This window comes from Setaria italica, chromosome IX (genome assembly GCF_000263155.2).
Source record: "Setaria italica strain Yugu1 chromosome IX, Setaria_italica_v2.0, whole genome shotgun sequence".
Lineage (NCBI taxonomy): Eukaryota > Viridiplantae > Streptophyta > Magnoliopsida > Poales > Poaceae > Setaria > Setaria italica.
In genome coordinates this window covers 26,873,509-26,891,889 of record NC_028458.1, presented here as the reverse complement: position 1 = coordinate 26,891,889, position 18,381 = coordinate 26,873,509, and the positions used below count along the sequence as shown (strand labels likewise).

The following is an 18,381-nucleotide window of genomic DNA, read 5'->3' as shown; positions in this document are numbered from 1 at the left end:
GTGGAACAATTCCGCAACTCTTTAGATGATTGCTAAACTCGTGGCTTAAATACTCGCCTCCACGATCAGATCGTAAGGCCTTAATTTTCTTACCACGCTGATTTTCAACTTCATTCTGAAATTCCTTGAACTTTTCAAAGATTTCAGACTTGTGCCTCATCAAGTAGACATAGCCATATCTATTAAAATCATCAGTGAAAGTTATGAAGTATTGGAATCCTCTTCTAGCCGTCGTGCTCATTGGTCCTCATACATCACTATGTACGAGTTCCAACAAGTCTACTGTTCTCTCAGGAAATCCTGTGAAAGGCGTCTTGGTCATCTTGCCTAGCAAGCAAGCCTCACATGTCTCGTATGATTCAAAATCAAACGAAGTTAGAAGTCCATCAGAATGGAGCTTCTTCATGCGCTTTTCACTTATATGACCCAAACGACAATGACACAAGTAGGTAGGACTCAAATCATTAGGCCGAGGCCTTTTAGCACTTACATTACAGACATGTGAACCATCAAGATTTAAAACAAATAATCCATTCACAATGGGTGCAAAAGCCATAAACATATTATTCTTAGAGATCACACAACCATTGTTTTCACTCGCAAATGAATAACCGTCCTTCATCAAGCATGAAGGAGACAAAATGTTTCGACTTAAACTAGGAACAAAATAACAATTATTCAACTCCATAATAAATCTTGACGGGAGGTGGAGTTGCATCATCCCGACGGTCAACGCAGCAACTCTTGCATTATTGCCCACGCGGAAATCAACTTCTCCTCTTTCCACGCTTCTACTTCTTATCATTCCCTGCATCGAATTGCAAATATGAGCAACCGATCCGGTATCAAATACCCAAGAATTAATAATTGTATCAGCGAGAAATATGTTGTCTATAACATTAAGAACAAGCGTACCTGAGGTAGAAGTACTCTTACTTCCGCCATTCTTCAACGAAGCTAGGTACTACTTGCAGTTTCTCTTCCAGTGACCAAGTTCATGACAGTAAAAGCACTCTTTGTCTGGAGCAGGTCCAGGTCCAGCTTTAACCTTGGGCGCTGGGTTTGGCTTGGACGTTCTAGCCTTGCCCTTCTTCTTCCAAGAATTGCCCTTCTTCTTAAAGCTAGGCTTGTTCTGTATAGCCATCACATGGCTGGTACTAGCGCTTTTCTTGATGTCTACCTCTGCTGTCTTGAGCATACCACACAGTTCATTCAAACCCTTCTCCGTCCCATGCATATGGTAGTTCGAGATGAAGTTCCCATAGCTTGGCGGAAGAGATGAAAGAATGAAGTCAGTGGCCAACTCTTTGCCCATTGGGAAGGCTAGCTTCTCCAATCGCTGAGTGTAACCAACCATCTTGATTACATGTGGTCCTACTGCTGCGCCTTCTGCTAACTTGCACTCCAGAAAGGCTTTGGACACATTGAACCTTTCGGTCCTAGCCTGTGTCTGGAACATGTCCTTGAGTGCCACGATAATATCGTGTGCCTCATGATTTGTTTCGAACTGCATCTGCAGCTCGGGTTCCATGCAAGCAAGCATAAGGCAGCTTACCTCAAGATTAGCATCAAATGCCTTCTTGTAAGCAGCCTTAGCGGCAGCAGATGCATCATCAGCAGGTACTGGTGGTAGTGGGGTGTCTAGAACATCTTCCTTTTTATCGGCCCTGAGAACAATTCTCAGGTTACGGATCCAATCCGAGTAGTTTGTTCCATTCAGCTTGTCCTTCTCAAGGACCGAACGCAAAGCAAACGATGTGGTAGTGTTGCTAGGTGCCATTTAATCTACAACAAAAGTAATGCAAAATACACTAAGACAAACGTATCCATGATAGAGCAAATTACATTAAACTATTTTAACAGAATCTACACCCACTAAAATCAATATCCCTCTATTGAAACTTAGTGATTCAGGATCCACAACTAACAAGTCTACTAGTGAGCTTTAGCATCACCGCTAGCAAACGAGGTAGATCGGTAAGCAACTTTTGCTAATCATATCACATATGACTCCTGTTGTTGGGTGACATCTCTATGTCTCGGCGCCCAACCTTTATGCCCCAAGGTCCTTAACCGTTAAGATAACCTTGTTAAGCAAACCAACCCTTATGCGTGTAAGTGTCCGACACAAACCCGTCTAGTCAAGGAAAACTAGTGGTACCCTAATTTCATAGACCCACCACTAATTGTACAAGACATGGGACGGTGCAAGTTTTAGTTGGGAGGGCATACTAACTTAAACTTTGTGAGGGATCGTTCTACTTCTAACATCACAGCATGCAGAAAGTAAAACATAAACAGAATAGCATTCACACAGTTGTGACACAGTATGGCCCGTTTTCATATGGTGATCTCCATCTCCATAGAACCTGTTCACCATGGTGATCTCCATCTCCATGTTCCATGTGCGCCATCCTCCTGGTGATAAGTCCTCCAAGAACTAGAACATGCTATTACACCTAATAGCTAGTAAAGAATCTAGTAATGAAGATTACATAGTTGCTTGGATCATCACAGATTGGTACGCAGACCATTAAATACAATAAAGTGACAACACATATGGCTCCTGCCATGTTGCCGTACGCGCGACACGCAGGTCACGAATGAGTTACACACATGCATCACATACACAAGGGGGCCATACTGATCACAAGATACATACATACATCCTGCAAAACAGAGTTAGGCGTCCTAACGTTCCAAACTTCGGAGGCCCGAAACTCCATCTTCCAAGCCGAATTTGGGAAATCTAATTTCGCCGAAAACGGCTAAGCCGTTGAATTTCATGTGTAACTTTTTCTGTAGATCAACATATAAAATTCGCCCCGATCCGAGATCGTACCGAAAAGTTACGGCTGATTTACCGAAGCATACGCATACGGCAAAAATCCCGACCCCGGCAGTAGATCTCATCTACTATTGCACATCTAATGCGCCTGGCGTATGACCCTGGATTTTGATTCGACCAATCATATTGATCTTCGCTCACTGTAACTGGATTTACGTGTATCACTTAACTCCGATGGCGGAAACCGACCGGTAGGAGTATGTCGTTACACTACCATTGCAGCAAGGTCACGAAACCAGGACATAGATCAAACGGAAAACTCGCATATCTCCATATGCACACATCCCGAATCCAAAACTAAGCAGCTACGGCTCTGATACCACTGTTGGGATACGAGGTAGGCTACACTAGCGCAAATCAAAATTTCTACCGCGTAAAACCAGGAAGAACTGCCGTATAAGGATCACGGGATTACCACTCGACGCACTACTGGTGCGGAAGATGTAGATTTGCGTCGATGCAGTGAAGATGATCAACGTAGTCGTACATAGTCGATCAACGTAGTCGTACGTAGTCGATCACTTCAACGTCCAGCAGCTCCTCAGCAACTCTTCCACGTGCAGCAAGATCGCCCTCGTGCTGCGGCTCGTCATCGGCTCGTCGTGGCTCGTCGTGGCTCGTCGGCGGCTCGTCCAAGTGCTGCAGGCGCAACACCTCCAAGGTATCCACATGTGTAGGGAGGAAGTGTCGCAAGCCGGACTGCTAGATCCGCGAGTTGCAACAGGCGAGGGTGTGGGAGGCGCGGCAGATGTGTTTCGCCAAAAAGGTTTTAACCCTAGGGCGCCCCCACCCCTCTATTTATAGAGGTTCCTAACGAGCCTCTGGGTCCGAGGCCCATTAGTACTTCTAAACCTAATCCAACTCGGATCAGATCCGAATTGGGCTTCTAGCCCCTTAAGTGTGTGACCCTATGGGTTCGGATACGTATAGACATGGCCCGAGTACTCCTACTCGGCCCAATAGTCGGTAGCGGCCTCTAGCAAGACGTGCCAACTCCTATACGCACACGAAGATCATATTAGACGAACCATCACAACATAATATACATGCTATTCCCTTTGCCTCACAATATTTGGTCTAGCTTCAAGCCGACCGCTCTTTCTCGATCCTATGATTCGGAATCCCTTTGTAGGTTAACTATTAACCGTACGTAGCATGGCGATGCATTTTCGGATCCGATCACTCGAGGGGCCCAGAGATATCACTCTCAATCAAAGAGGGGCAAATCCCATATTGATTGACCATGTCTCATAGCATGCTTCTTGACAAACCCGAAAGCTACCTTTATAACTACCCTGTTACGGCGTAGCGTTTGATAGCCCCTAAGTAGGTCGATCCACATCTAGAATACATACGACAATCTCAGGTCTAAGGACAAAGCGTATATGTTGTTTAAAGAGAGAACTACTTCTCGTGTTGGGTCAGTCCTAGCACATGTCTCCACATGTGTCCACATTATTAGTTCAACATCTCCATGTCTATGACTTGTGAAACATAGTCATCAACTAATACATGTGCTAGTCTAATATTTATGTGTGTGCTCGCATGAACTCCGACTAGGGACAACTTTAGAATAACCATACAAGTAAAGAGTTTCACATACAATTCACATAATTGCAAATCAATTCAAGTAGCCTTCAATGGATATTCAATGAACACAATATACAAGGCCATCCTTAACGATCGCACGAGATTTTCAAAATTTTCTTTGCAACTTTTATTTAAAAGCAGTGTTTTAGGGCCTTATTGTGTTCTCTATCTTGCTAAACCTAGCTCCGGAACCAGCTGTGGCGGATCCACCTCGGATTAGCCTAATTAAGGTACGGTTAAGTCGCCTAACATGCGACACTCGGCCTTAATCGTGCTAACTCGAGATGCCGTCGGATTTCATCCGATTTAACCACCTTGACAGGACCGAGTTTAGCAAAACCCACACGAAGGTGAGTGGTTGCAGAGAATACAACAGGTCCAACAGTAGATTACAAGTTGTTACACACTTGGTAAAAATCAGAGTTAACAAGTTCTGAAGAAAACAACAGAAGGTGAAAAAGCGGAAGCTAAATGTAGGGGTCGGACGTCCTTGGTGAGGCCTGCCAAGACGTCAGTGATCCCTTTCCTCGCCGTCCGAGGAGGGATGCCACTCGACCGTCCAACCCGGAGGGAGTTGGGGCGGCCAAGTGCCAACAGGAGAAAACTCGGGAGCTGCGGCTTCACCTGAAAAGAAAACCACAACAAGGCTGAGCTACTAAGCTCAACAAGACTTAACTGACAGGGAGTAAGCTACTCCACCACTTCTAGACATGCGAGGCTCTTTGGCTGAGGGGGGTTTGTTTGCCAACAGCACTAAGTAGATCCTTATTCTCAAAGTTTTAGATCAGATTCTAGGTTCATTAACCGGTCTAAGTTGGCAACTTACTCTAAGCAACAAAGATCCAACCAAAAGGGTATATAAACATCATCAAGACCATGTCATCATCGATTTCCTTATTACTCAGTGTAGTATAGCGATCAAGCAGTCTCAAACTGTGAGAGGCAGACGAATCGATTTGAGTTCTTTAACCATGCATGGTGAACCTAACCTCACGACATCCGCGCACCACCGAGGGTCGCTTCCTGTGTCGGCCTTTCCCATCAATTCCCTAACCCGTGTCGGGCCCATTTCCTTTGGTGCAAGGTTCCATAGACCCAGCCTCTGCCGTTCTGTGACCACACTTGCCACCACTTGCGGCCGCAGGGGAACTCCGTTCCAAGGACAATGGGGCGACCGCTCACGTATAGGTTCAATCCAGTACTAGGCTTCCCCATCCCATACTAAGTATGAGGTTAGTACTTTCAAACACTTGATCACGAACACCACCACTGTCGGGCCTTAACAAATTTCATAGAAAGACGGGGCGATCAACTGACCACCAAAGAGTTAACCAGAACCCTGCCCCGTCCATCATCCTTATAGTTGTAACAGGAGGAGAAACAACCAACTCCTACAACTCGCGAGTGATAGGAGATCACTCGACTTTTACCGATCCCTATTTAAGCATAGCAACTACTCGATCCAGCAACTAGTGTTCAAAACAAAGGAACTACGCCATGCATCTACAGTTTCAAATAACTCTTATACGTAAATGCACAAACATGAAGAAGAAGGCATGCGCAAGTTTGGGAAACTGGGGTTCATGCTCCGGGGCTTGCCTTCAAGCGAGAGGAAGGGAACGGGTCTTCTGCTGGGGCGGCTTCGGCTTCTGGAAGCGGGAGCTCGGCTAAAACTCCTTCTTCTGGTGCCGGGTACAGCTCGTAGATGCCGTCAGCGAGATTCAACTCTACACGAATGCAAATGCAGGGGGTTAGCACTTAGACGGTTATTTCAACAGCAACACTTGCGAGTTTTAGCCTAGAAACTTTGTAGCAAGGCTACGGAAAAAGTGGGGAAGTTCACTTGAGTTGGAGGAGAGCAAGGTAAAAGGGTCGGATGGAAAGAAACTTATGATCTGACCCTTAGACTAGAGGAATAGCTGTGTTGGGGGTCCTCAGACTTAACGCAGAGAAGTCCCCAATTTTACACATATACCCTCAGGTCAAGGAAAAGGATATAGCCGAGTCCTCGGGCGAGGCCGAGAAAGGGTCGGCAAAATAGACACGGTCGGGCGAGACGAAGAAAGGGGTCGGGCGAACAGACAGGGTCGGGCGAGGCGGAAAAGGGGTCAGATGAACAGAAGGGGTCGGACGAGGCGGAAAAAAAGGGTCGGGCGGACAGATAGGGTCGGGCGAGGCGGAAAAGGGGTCGGTCGAACACAAGGGGTCGAACGAGGCGGAAAAAGGGGTCGGGCGGACATACAGGGTCGGGCGAGGCGGAAAAGGGGTCGGACAAATAGAAGGGGTCGGAGGAGGCGGAAAAAGAGGTCGGGCGGACATACAGGGTTGGGCGAGGTGGAAAAGGGGTCGGACGATTAGAGAGGGTCGGGCGAGGCGGAAAAGGGTCGGCAACTTACCTTCGGTTCATAGGTGAAGCCTGGGTCAGGAAAGAGCAGACTTGGGCGAAAGGATGGAAGCACTAGGACTTGGGTAGCGGTGATGCCCGGCGGTGCTCTGGCGGCAGCGGTGCTTCTTGGGGACTACAAGCAAGCTCTAGCACCGCGCGGAGGAGCAAACGGCTGGGTGGATTGGGAAAAGCGGGTGTTGAGCGGAGAGGAGAGTTCCTCAGGAACTTAGGTGGTAGCGCTTGAGCACGAACAGAGGAACGATGGTAAGGCAGCGATGGCGAAGGGGACTCCGGGGGGACTTTGGCATTCCCTTTTATAGCTGCGTGGAAGAGAGAGAGTTGGAGCAGCGCGAAGACCGGGAAGAAGCGATGGAGCACTCTGCCATGGCGGCGATTGAGCAACGAGGGGCAGCGGAGCAGGACTTCGGGGAGGACACCTTCGGCCATTGGGCACCAAAGACAGGGCGGCACAGGCGCGGTCTTGCCGGTGGTTGAGATTTGGCGGAGGCGGGCGTCGTCGTGCGGCAGATCTGATGGGTGTGACAGGGGAAACGGTGCTGTTAGCGAGGTTGCACAGGTGAGAAGACAGGCGGGCTGCGGCTGCGCGGGCGAGCGCGAAGCAACAGTCTGTCGGGGCGCAGATCTGGCAAGGCAGAAAAGGAGCTGTCGCGGCCGGGGTTGGGGTTGGCGGAGGAGGAATCGTCGCGTAGCGGATCTGGGGCGGCGCGACTATGGAGAGGCGGCGGAAAAGCCGGGAGGCATCGGGCTCTGCAGCCGGGGGTCCAGCGAGGTGATGATGGGCACAAGCCGCGAGGCGCTGCAGAAAGGGTTGCAGAGGGCTTCCGCTGCGATTGGGAAAAGGGGCGCAGGAATCTATCCGGTCGCGGCCGGCGACGGGGCGGAGCAGCGGGGGTCGGAGGAATTGAGCCACGTGGCAGAGAAGCTCTGAAGCGGGCATGCCACTCGAGTGCGTCTGCACCAGGAGATCGGAGAAAGATTTTGTGGGTCCACCGGTCAGTCTCGGTTGGTCCTCTACTCAGATTGAAGGGAGACACTGTGGGGAGACTTCGAAAGATCCGGCGGTATGGGTTGGGGGTCGGCAGGGGTCGGAGCTGGGAATCGGCGGAGAGGGGTCGGTTCTCAGGGGTCGGGACCGGGACTGGAGGTTGAGCACTTAAACTCGGGGAAGCTGAGACAGGGGGATAAGGGACTCGGATTAAGATTTACTCGAAAGATTTGGGGTCGGTCGTCACAGCAGTAGTGGTGGGTCAATAACAAAATGGTACAGTTCATCATTAATTTCTAACCCACTCTCTTCAGATGCCATAGGTGACAGATTCTAGAGCAAACAAAATCCTTCCCATAACTTGTTGCCACTGAAAATAAGGCTAAAGTATATTCCTAACACTCAAAATTGGAGCTAGAAATCTAGATTAAACAGCCCTTCAAATCATATTCAACTAACCAACAAGCAAGCTATCGGGCACACCATCTCTATCTGGAATTGGACACAGATGGGCGAAATCGAGCAGGTTCTCCTCAGAACATGCCATCACGGCAGCAGCCATCTCGCTGAGTCAACCATATTGGGACAACAACTCCCCGCTACCTGTAGGCATAGCAGAAACACCTAGATCTACACACGCCAGCCCCAGGATGAGAGAATGAACAAACAGACCAAATCAGGAATAGATCCGACCTGCAGCGATGCAAGATGGGTGTGGCCAGGATCCAACCTTAGGGAGAAGGAATGGGGGGGGGAATGGCAGTGGGTTGCTATCTCACCTCCGCGCGGTCTCCTCGGCTGGTGGCTTTTGAAGGCTCCTTTCCCTAGCTTGCCTTGCGCTTGGTGGGGCGGGGGAAGGTTGGGACCGCGTATGCATATCAAGAAAACAGTTTAGTATCAGATTTTTGGGTCATTTGATTTTTATTTTTATTTTAATCTTTTCTTATTTCATATTTTTTAATTCACTATCTTTTTTATTAATTCCAAGAAATGACTAATGTTCATATTTTTTCAGCCTGCAATATGAATTCCAATGTATGGTTTCATCTTGCAATGGCTAGAAATATTATAGTTGATGGCATAATATAAACGTTATATGGTAGTTGAAAGTCATATTTTCACTTTAAAGAGAAAAACATCTGTGCAAACAGGTACACTTGCATTGTGTGGTCGATCCATCATTTTGATGAGCACATCCACGTAACTTTTTGACTTGTATCAATGACGATCATCCGTGTTGCACCATTGATCATGTATGTTTTTTGTCCTCTAATTCCTAAAGAGTGTGTCAAAAAGACCATTGCTAACAGCAAACCCAAACATACCATGTTACATGCACTACAATATATATTTCTCCTCCTCTATGTGATTGAGTGTGTCACTTGGAAGGCATTATTAATATTGAGTCCAAACTATAGCACATCTCACTGGCTCTGTCAATGTATATCTGCTTCCGAATAAGTGTGCCACTTGGAAGGTCATTATTAACGTTGCACCCAAACTATAGCATAGGTGGAACTACAAAGAAGCGGATATAATATTGTTGACGCCAGATTTTGACACGTATTTTGAATCAGCGTTAGGAAAGGAAAAGATTGGCCGATGCGGTGGATTAAAAGCCACAGTTGGGAATCGGCCGATTGGTGCTACAGTGTACCTTGTATTGGTCGATTGGCGAATGGAGTCGATAGAAGTTGGCCGATTGGAAGGAGGGAGCAGCTGGGCCAATATGGGTTTAAGGTGGGCCGGAAAGGAAGATAAAGAAAGATTGGCCCGTGGGAATATGGTAACCAACTCCGATACGAGTTGTGCTTGTAAATATTTGTTTTCATTTGAGATTAGAGATAGATCCTAGTCGGTTAGGAAATTAGTTGTAACAAGCTATAAATAGCCATCTCTAGAGATTTGTAAAACAACACATCAATCAATACAAACAACTTACTTTTCATCATACTCTACTTTCAAGTCGGCGACTTCGCCAATACTTCTTTTTCTTTCACGAGTTCATGCGGGTTGGCAGGACTGCATCGACACGATCTCTGGTCGATTCTGTAAGTTCTGTTTATCGAGTAATATCTAAGCTTTAACTTTGGGCGCATCGCTGTCATTTTGTTTAGATTTATTCATAAGTTATCGATATTTACTAGAATTATAGGTTTTATCTATTGTTCTAGTTTTATCACCAGTTATCCAGCTTGAGATTTGAACTGTTGGCTTTGTTATTCTTATTCTTATTCATTGTTATACAGCCGATTAGATCTATTTCAAGTGTTGCGTTAGTGGCGTTGTTTAGCTTAATCTAGTAGTTTCTTTACAATCGCTGCACGGTTATCGGTTGTTCTATAGCCGATCGTTCCTACAGTAAATCGGCCGATTTGCTGATACACTTCTCAAAGACAGATCGGAACTCCTGGAATTTAATACGTTCTTTTCCGTGTCAATCAACAGGTCAGATTGATTGGCACGCCGCGCGAACTGTACTAGGGCGATAACCCGAACAGGAGCTAAGCAGATTCTTCCGGGTTGTATGTCCGATAATGAAAATCATCGGCTGGTTTTTAGCGCCAACAAATATACTTGAATATGCATTGGTGTAGAATTACTTTTGATATTTCAATTGGAATACTATACATATCCGACAAAATGATTTATTTCAATATTTAGAAATAAAATAAAATATGTTTTTAGGAACTGCCAAGAAAAGCATGCATTTACTTGGCTGTTGTCATCAGCTGCCAAGTAAACAAGGTATTTCCTTGGCCATTCTTTAATGAGTCGCGAGGTTAATAATTCATTTTCTTGGCGGTTTCTATTGAGCTGCCAAGTAAACTTAATATTTTCTATTGAGCGGCTTTATTCGAACCACATAAATAAAAAAATAAATATGTATTTTAAACTAATAAAGTGTAACCCCGTTATGGCGTTATCTAGACTTAATTTATAGGAAAAATATTAATATATCATCAATAAATTGTTACCTGGGCCTGCCTATTCGTGATGTCATACTGAGATCATCCATCATGAGAGTTGTGACGTTTGTGACGTGCATGATGTGGGCCCTTATGATTGACCTCACTAATATTTTTTAGTGGACCTAATAAAGTTGACAATTTATCATTCATCCGGTCATCGGTATTCAAAAATAGGCTTATTGTCAAATTACAAAAAGATTTTAACAAAATAATTGTTGAAGTACTCAATAACTTAATAATTAGTCAATTTAAGTGTCAATTTAAGTGTATGTCCAATTATTTTTAAAAATTTCCTGTGCTATAATTAGAAGACAATTGAATTTTTCATCTATCTCCAAGACATGGGCTATAATGAAACATATGAGTCTAAATATATTTTTTTTTGCAATTTTTCAAATCTTACCAGAGATATGCATAGTTCAACTTGGAGTTGCTTTCAATAAGCACATAGAAAATCATTTAAATGATAAAAAATAGTAATTATATTCAAAAATTAATAAAACTCTTACATGACAACGTAGATGTTGTTTATTATATTTTAAAAATATATTGGTGTATTTAAGATAATTATTTTTGTGTGTTACTTTACAATGGTGTAATAAAATGAAAAGAAAAAGAAAAACATTTAGCAGAGAAGAAATGAACCAAGCCCGTTTTGGCCCAAATGACCCAACTATTTATGGGCATTTATCGCTGATCCGACGGTTGTGATCGCACTGCCCACTCCAAAAACCCTAGCTCCTTCACTCTCTCCGTTCTCCTTCTCTCCACAACCCCCCATCCTCCTCTCTCCCGACCCTACCCACCTCCGGCGGCCGCGCCTCCCTCCCCACCTCCGGCCGCACCTCGATGCTGCTGCCAGCACCTCTAGCTGCGACGGGCCTAGATCCGGTCGCCGCGAACCCCGATCCGCCAACCCCGATGGAATGGAGGTCGAGTTCGTGGAGCTCGAGGCGGAGGCTGAGGAGGAGGAACCCGCAGTGCTGGAGCCCGAGGCGGGGTCGGGAAGGATGCTGACATCTTCCCTGTTGTCATGGTGGATAAGACCCACGGAAGGACGCCAACATCCATCGAGCAGAAGGAGGAGATACTACAGCTATCAATCAATTCGATGCCGACGAGGCTACGCCGCCGGCATCCGGCGACCGAGTATGTATTTAACGATTGATTGGGTCATGATGCAGGGGAGCTGAAGAAGCTGGTGGCGGCGAAGACGGGGCTCCACCCGGACGACCAGAAGGTGCTGTACAAAGACAAGGACCGGGACTCCAAGGCGTTCCTAGACATGGCCAGCGTCAAGGACCAGTCCAAGCTTGTCATCGTCGAGGACCCCGAGGCCAAGGTGCGGCGGCTCATCGAGCGGCGCCACGTTGAGAAGGCCGCTAAGGCTGTCGCCGCGGTCACCGCCGAGGTTGACAAGCTCGCCCCCATGGTGAGATAAGATCGACTAATCTGTTCTTCAATCCTGTTAGCTTATTTTAGATGGATCATGGTGTATCCGCTTATACTATGGATACATCACTTGTGTCCATGGGATTTGGGGGAATTTTGTCTTGTTTACAAAATCTTAGTATACCGTAGTAGCATTGCTGAACCATCAAAATAGAAATTTCATTACAGTTGTAGGACATTCTTATGTTTAGAATAAGTATGATATTAGTTGTTCCCTTTAATGCCCTTTTTTGTTGCCAGTTTTTTTTGCTTTAGCATGATGATTGTGTGCTAAAAGAAATATTCAATGCTCCATAGTGGAATGCTTATATGAAATTATGATGTGCTCAGACATTACGGTTAACCTAAAATGAAATCAGATGTCATTCGTCCTTTTGGATTCTAGTTAAATCAATGAGCTTGAAACACATTTACATTTACTTAAAAGTTCAAACTTGCAATGCTTTCTTGGCATGATGCTACCACGTACACTAATGAAATGTTTTTTATCCATGCTAACTTGCTTCATAATTTGTAGTAAAGCTCAGTGATTTACTTTCCCTTTTTATTGTATCATTCTATGTCACATGCACTAGCCTGTTCTGGCACAATTAGCCCTAGTTTAGTAATTAATACTCCAGATCTAGTTGTTTGATGTATTCTCCATTAACTGTATTACATGGTGATGCTCAGGTATGCAACTGCAAGTGCCCATTCTGATGGCCTCCTTTTGCTTTGTGGTGGAAGGGATGCCAATAGTGTGGTAAGTGCCAGTTATTTGTTGGAGTAGCATCTCATAGAGTCTGCAGCAAAATTTATGATTTGGTGATTAGGGATATTTTTTTATTCTCTATACATGGCCGATATAGATTGCATATGTTGAAAGTGTTGAGTACCAAATATTGGAGTATTGTCTTGTTTACAAAATCTTAGTAGTACCGTGGTAGCATTGCCGAACCATCGGAAAGACTGATAACTCTACTACTAAAGGAATTGATCCTAGAAATATGTCATTTGTTCTCATGATTGCTTGTTTTGTAGACCCTGTGGCATTTTAGAGTAACTTTGCTCTGATAAACAAAGTAACCTTTAGCATTGGTCTTGGCTGGGTTGCTAATATAGAACTAATAATCATGCTCTGCGAATTTCCATAAGGTGTTTATCATTAACACCTTTGAGTGAATACTAAGTTTGCCATTAACAACTGCAAGGCATACTCTCCCACTAGTGATTGCACCTAAGGTCCAAAATATTGTTTATTCATGCAACTTATCTTAATTCTCAACTGTTTGCTACTTGCATGCAGATGGGAAGATATCATTGTGTTGACGCCAGATTTTGACACGTATTTTGAATTGGCGTCAGGAAAGGAAAAGGTTGGCCAATGCGGTGGATTGGGAGCCACAGTTGGGAATCGGCCGATTAGCGCTATAGTGTTTCGGCCGATTGGCGAACGGAGTTAATGAAGGGCGGCCGATTGGAAGGCTGGAGCAGCTGGGCCAATATGGGCTTAAGGTGGGCCAGATAAGAAGATAAAAGAGATTGGCCCGTGGGAGTATGATAACCAACTCCGATACGAGTTGTGTTTGTAAATATTTGTTATCGTTTAAGATTAGAGATAGATCCTAGTCGGTTAGGAAATCAGTTGTAACAGGCTATAAATAGCCATCTCTAGAGATTTGTAAAACAACACATCAATCAATACAACAAATCTACTTATGCCTCGTACTTTACATTCAAGTCGGTGACTTTGCCAAAAACCTTTTCCTTTCACGAGTTCGTACGAATTGGCAGGGCTGCATCAACTCGACCTCCGGCCGATTTGTAAGTTCTGTTTATCGAGTAATATCTAAGCTTTAACTTCAAGCGCATCGCTGTCGTTTAGTTTGGATTTTTTTCCCAGTTATCGATATTAACTAGAATTCTAGGTTGTATCTATTGTTTTAGTTTTATCACCAGTTATCCAGCTTGAGATTCGAACTGTCGGCTTCATTATTGTTATTCTTATTTATCGTCGTATAGCAGATTAGATTTATTTCAAGTGTTGCATTTGTAGCGTTGTTTAGCCAACTCTAGTAGTTTCTTTACAATTGCTACGTGATTATCGGCTGTTCTATAGCCGGTCATCTCCACAGTAAATTGGCCAATTTGGTGACACACTTTTCGAAACAGATCGGAACTTTAGCTGATCGAAACCCTTGGAATTTAATACGTTTCTTTCCTTGTCAATCAACAGGTCAGATTGACTGGCACGCCGCGCGAACCGCACCAGGGCGATAACCTTAACAGAAGTTAAGCAGATTCTCCCGGGTCGTGTGTCCGACACTGAAGATCATCGACCAATTTTTAGCGCCAACACACTTTTGGCACGCCCAGTGGGACAACTTCAACATTCAACATGTCAAAAGCCGCTGAAATCTCCGAAGACAACGTCATCGAAGTTACGAAAGCAGATTTCAAGGATGACCAGAAAGAAGAATTGGCAAGACACCTAGAAGAATACAAGAAGAAATGCTTGCAATCTTTCAGTTGTACTAGAAGTGAGGAGACCGTCAAGAAAGCTCCTCTTCCAACTCCCCGCCAGATCACTGTCGCTGAGGACTCGGGGAAGATGTCCGATATGATTCAACAGTCTGTTTACCAGGCTTTCATCGACCAATCCTCAGTGATGACCAACACGGTATACAATACCGTCATCAGTTCCTTGGTCAGCGGAGTAGCTCAGGGGAATCAGGGACCAGTGTACGCCCCGCCCATCGTAGCTCTAGTCAGAGGCTTACCAGGAACATCTCACTCGGCTCCTCAGTCGATACCGACGCAACATAGAGGATACAATGCCTCAATGCCCCTAGGGTACAACGGTACACCATGCTACCAATCGCAAGCGCCGTCTCACTCAACGCCTTGGGGGGCACCAGCAACAACAGCCGGACAAGAACAGCCAGTCGGTTATAGACAATCTCCGGTCCAAGCTTCTTTCCAGTCAGCCAGTCAGCCGACAGTCCCGCAATATCAACCAGCTTCATCAGAAATCGGCAGGGGGGCAGACGCTGCATAAATACTCAGAAGTGCAGCGCCGATGATGCTATACGATGGGATGGCAGATTCTCTACGCCACCAACTGCAACTGCTCAGCCGGCCACGCAGCTCCAAAATCCGTCGCACGCTCTGATCCATCACCTAGCCATTGCACCACCGGTCCAGCAATATGTGCCGATTCCTCAACTAATCATTCATCAGCAGTAGATGGATTGGACCGCAAGGATAGCGGAAGTAATTCAAGATCAGTTCGGGTTGAAACCGAAGGTGCAAACCTACATGTACAAGACGCCATACCCGCCTGCTTATGACCTGCTGCCGTTTCCCCATCGGTACAAGGTTCCCGACTTTACCAAGTTTTTGGGGCTGGATGACACTTCAACTGTGGAACACGTAAATAGGTTCATCATCCAGTGCGGAGAGGCCTCCACACAAGATGCTCTGTGAGTGCGTTTGTTCTCGTCATCCCTATCCGGATCAGCCTTCCAGTGGTTCACTACGCTACCGCCTAATTCCATTGTTACTTGGGCCGATCTAGAGAAACATTTCCATAAGTACTTCTACGCGGGAGTCCACGAGATCATGCTCTCAGATTTGACCGGCCTCAGGCAAAGGAGCGACGAACCAGTAACCACTTACGTGCAGAGGTTCAGAGAGGTCAGAAATAAGTGCTACACCCTAGTCCTGACTGACACTCAGCTGGCCGATATCGCCTTCCAAGGTCTCCTGCCACACATCAAAGAGAAATACGCCTCCAAGGAGTTTGAAAGCTTAAGTCAAATCATTCACCGACTGGCCAATCAAGAGGTGCGCCCTTTCGACCAACGAAGGAATTTTCAGAAAAAGGTGGCATACTTGGAGGGGTCTGAATCTGAAGAGGAAGCGGAAATCGGCCTAGCAGAGTGGGTAAAGGGGAAGAAGCCGATATCATGATTGTTCGGAAAGAAGGAACCATAAGCATTCAGCTTTGATACGTCAAAGGCCGACAAAATTTTCGATTTACTTCTCCAGGAGGGGCAGATCAAGCTTTCACCTTATCACACGACCCCATCGGCCGAGCAGCTCAAAAAAATGAAGTATTGCAAATGGCACAATGCCACGTCTCACGACACAAACAAGTGCAGGATGTTCCGACAGAAAATACAATCGGCCATTGAGCAAGGCAAACTCAAGTTTGAGGTCCCGACAAAGCCAGTAAAGCCAATGAAGATTGATCAGCATCCTTTCCCTACTAACATGGTTGATACGGGAAGAAACGCACTCCAAACCAAGGTGCTGACATCGGAATCGGCTAAGAGAAGTGGCACCGTGGACCATAGAAATCAGGCTACGGTTGAAGATGTCAAAGGGAAAAGACGGGTCGAAGACGAGGGCGAAGGATCGGAAAGATCACGTAGACCTATCACTTCACAATTCTTACTCAACAAGTATCAGTGACAACAAGAAAGTTCAAGACACCACGAAGAGATGATGCGCCAACACGAAGATCACTGGCGGTGCCCGTTCTTCATCCACTGCTGGGAAAACAACCTCAGGTTACCATCAGCCAATAGTTGCCCTGAGTGCAGTGGTTGTTGGGATAAGAGGTAGGCTACACTAGCGCAAATCAAAATTTTTGTACCGCGTAAACCAGGAAAATTGCCGTATAAGCATCACGGGATTACCACTCGACGCACTGATGTGGAAGATGTAGATTCGCGTCGATGCAGCGAAGTCGATCAGCGTAGTCGAACACGTAGTCGATCACGTCGACGTCCAGCAGCTCCTCAGCAGCTCGTCCACGTGCAGCAAGATCGTCTTCTCGCCGCGGCTCGTCGTCGGCTCATCGTGGCTAGTCATTGGCTCGTCGTGGCTCGTCGGCGGCTCGTCCAAGTGCTGCAAGCGCAACACCTCCAAGATATCCACACATGCAGGGAGGAAGCGTCGCAAGCCGAACTGCTAGGTCCGCGAGTTGCAATAGGCGAGGGCATAGGAGGCGCGGCAGATGTGTTTCGCCAAAAAGGTGTGAACCCTAGGGCGCCCCCACCCCTCTATTTATAGAGGTTTCTGATGGGCCTCTAGGTCCGAGGCCCATTAGTACTTCTAAACCTAATCCAACTCGGATCAGATCTGATATGGGCTTCCAGCCCCTTAAGTGTGTGACCCTATGGGTTCGGATACGTATAGACATGGCCTGTGTACTCCTACTCAGCCCAATAGTCGGTAGCGGCCTCTAGCAAGACGTGCCAACTCCTATACGCACATGAAGATCATATCAGACGAACCATCACAACATTATGTACATGCTATTCCCTTTGCCTCATGATATTTTCTCTAGCTTCAAGCCGACGGCTCTTTCTAGATCCTGTGATTTGGAATCCCTTTGTAGGTTAACTCTTAACCGTACGTAGCATGGCCATGCATTTTCGAATCCGATCACTCGAGGGGCCCAGAGATATCACTCACAATCAGAGAGAGGCAAATCCCATCTTGATTGACCATGTCTCACAGCATGCTTCTTGACAAACCTGAAAACTATCTTTTTAACTACCCTGTCACGGTGTAGTGTTTGATAGCCCCTAAGTGAGTCGATCTACATCTTGAGTACATGAGACAATCTCAGGTCTAAGGAAAAAGCGTACATGTTGTGTAAAGAGAGAACTACTTCTCGTGTTGGGTCAGTCCTAGCACATGTCTCCACATGTGCCCACATTATTAGTTTAACATCTCCATGTCCATGACTTGTGAAACATAGTCATCAACTAATACATGTGCTAGTCTAATATTCATGTGTGTCCTCACATGAACTCCAACTAGGGACAACTTTAGAATAACCATACAAGTAAAGAGTTTCACATACAATTCACATAATTGCAAATCAATTCAAGTAGCCTTTAATGGATATTCAATGAACACAATATACAAGTCATGGATACAATCAGATATCATCATCTCTATGATTGCCTCTAGGGCATACCTCCAATAGCGGTCCATATTGCAACAGTCGCCCGTTCAAGAGCTCACGCTCTAGAGATAGAGGATCAGAGCCGGTCAGCAGAAACTGGCGCGAAAAAGAAGATCGGTGCCTTTTAGTGCGTGATCGGCTGGGGGGTAGAGTTGACCAGTATGA

General features: G+C 45.9%; 1 protein-coding gene across 1 annotated transcript; it reads left to right on the top strand.

The window, feature by feature from the left end:
• Positions 1-11,976: 11,976 nt before the first annotated feature.
• On the top strand, positions 11,977-13,751 carry LOC101779355 (BAG family molecular chaperone regulator 3-like; the record flags this gene model as incomplete). The annotated part of the gene is made up of 3 exons (XM_022823500.1): positions 11,977-12,234; positions 12,927-12,996; positions 13,540-13,751. Coding segments are annotated over 2 exons (285 nt in total), but the record flags the coding sequence as incomplete, so codon positions are not given.
• Between the last annotated feature and the right edge of the window lie 4,630 nt (positions 13,752-18,381).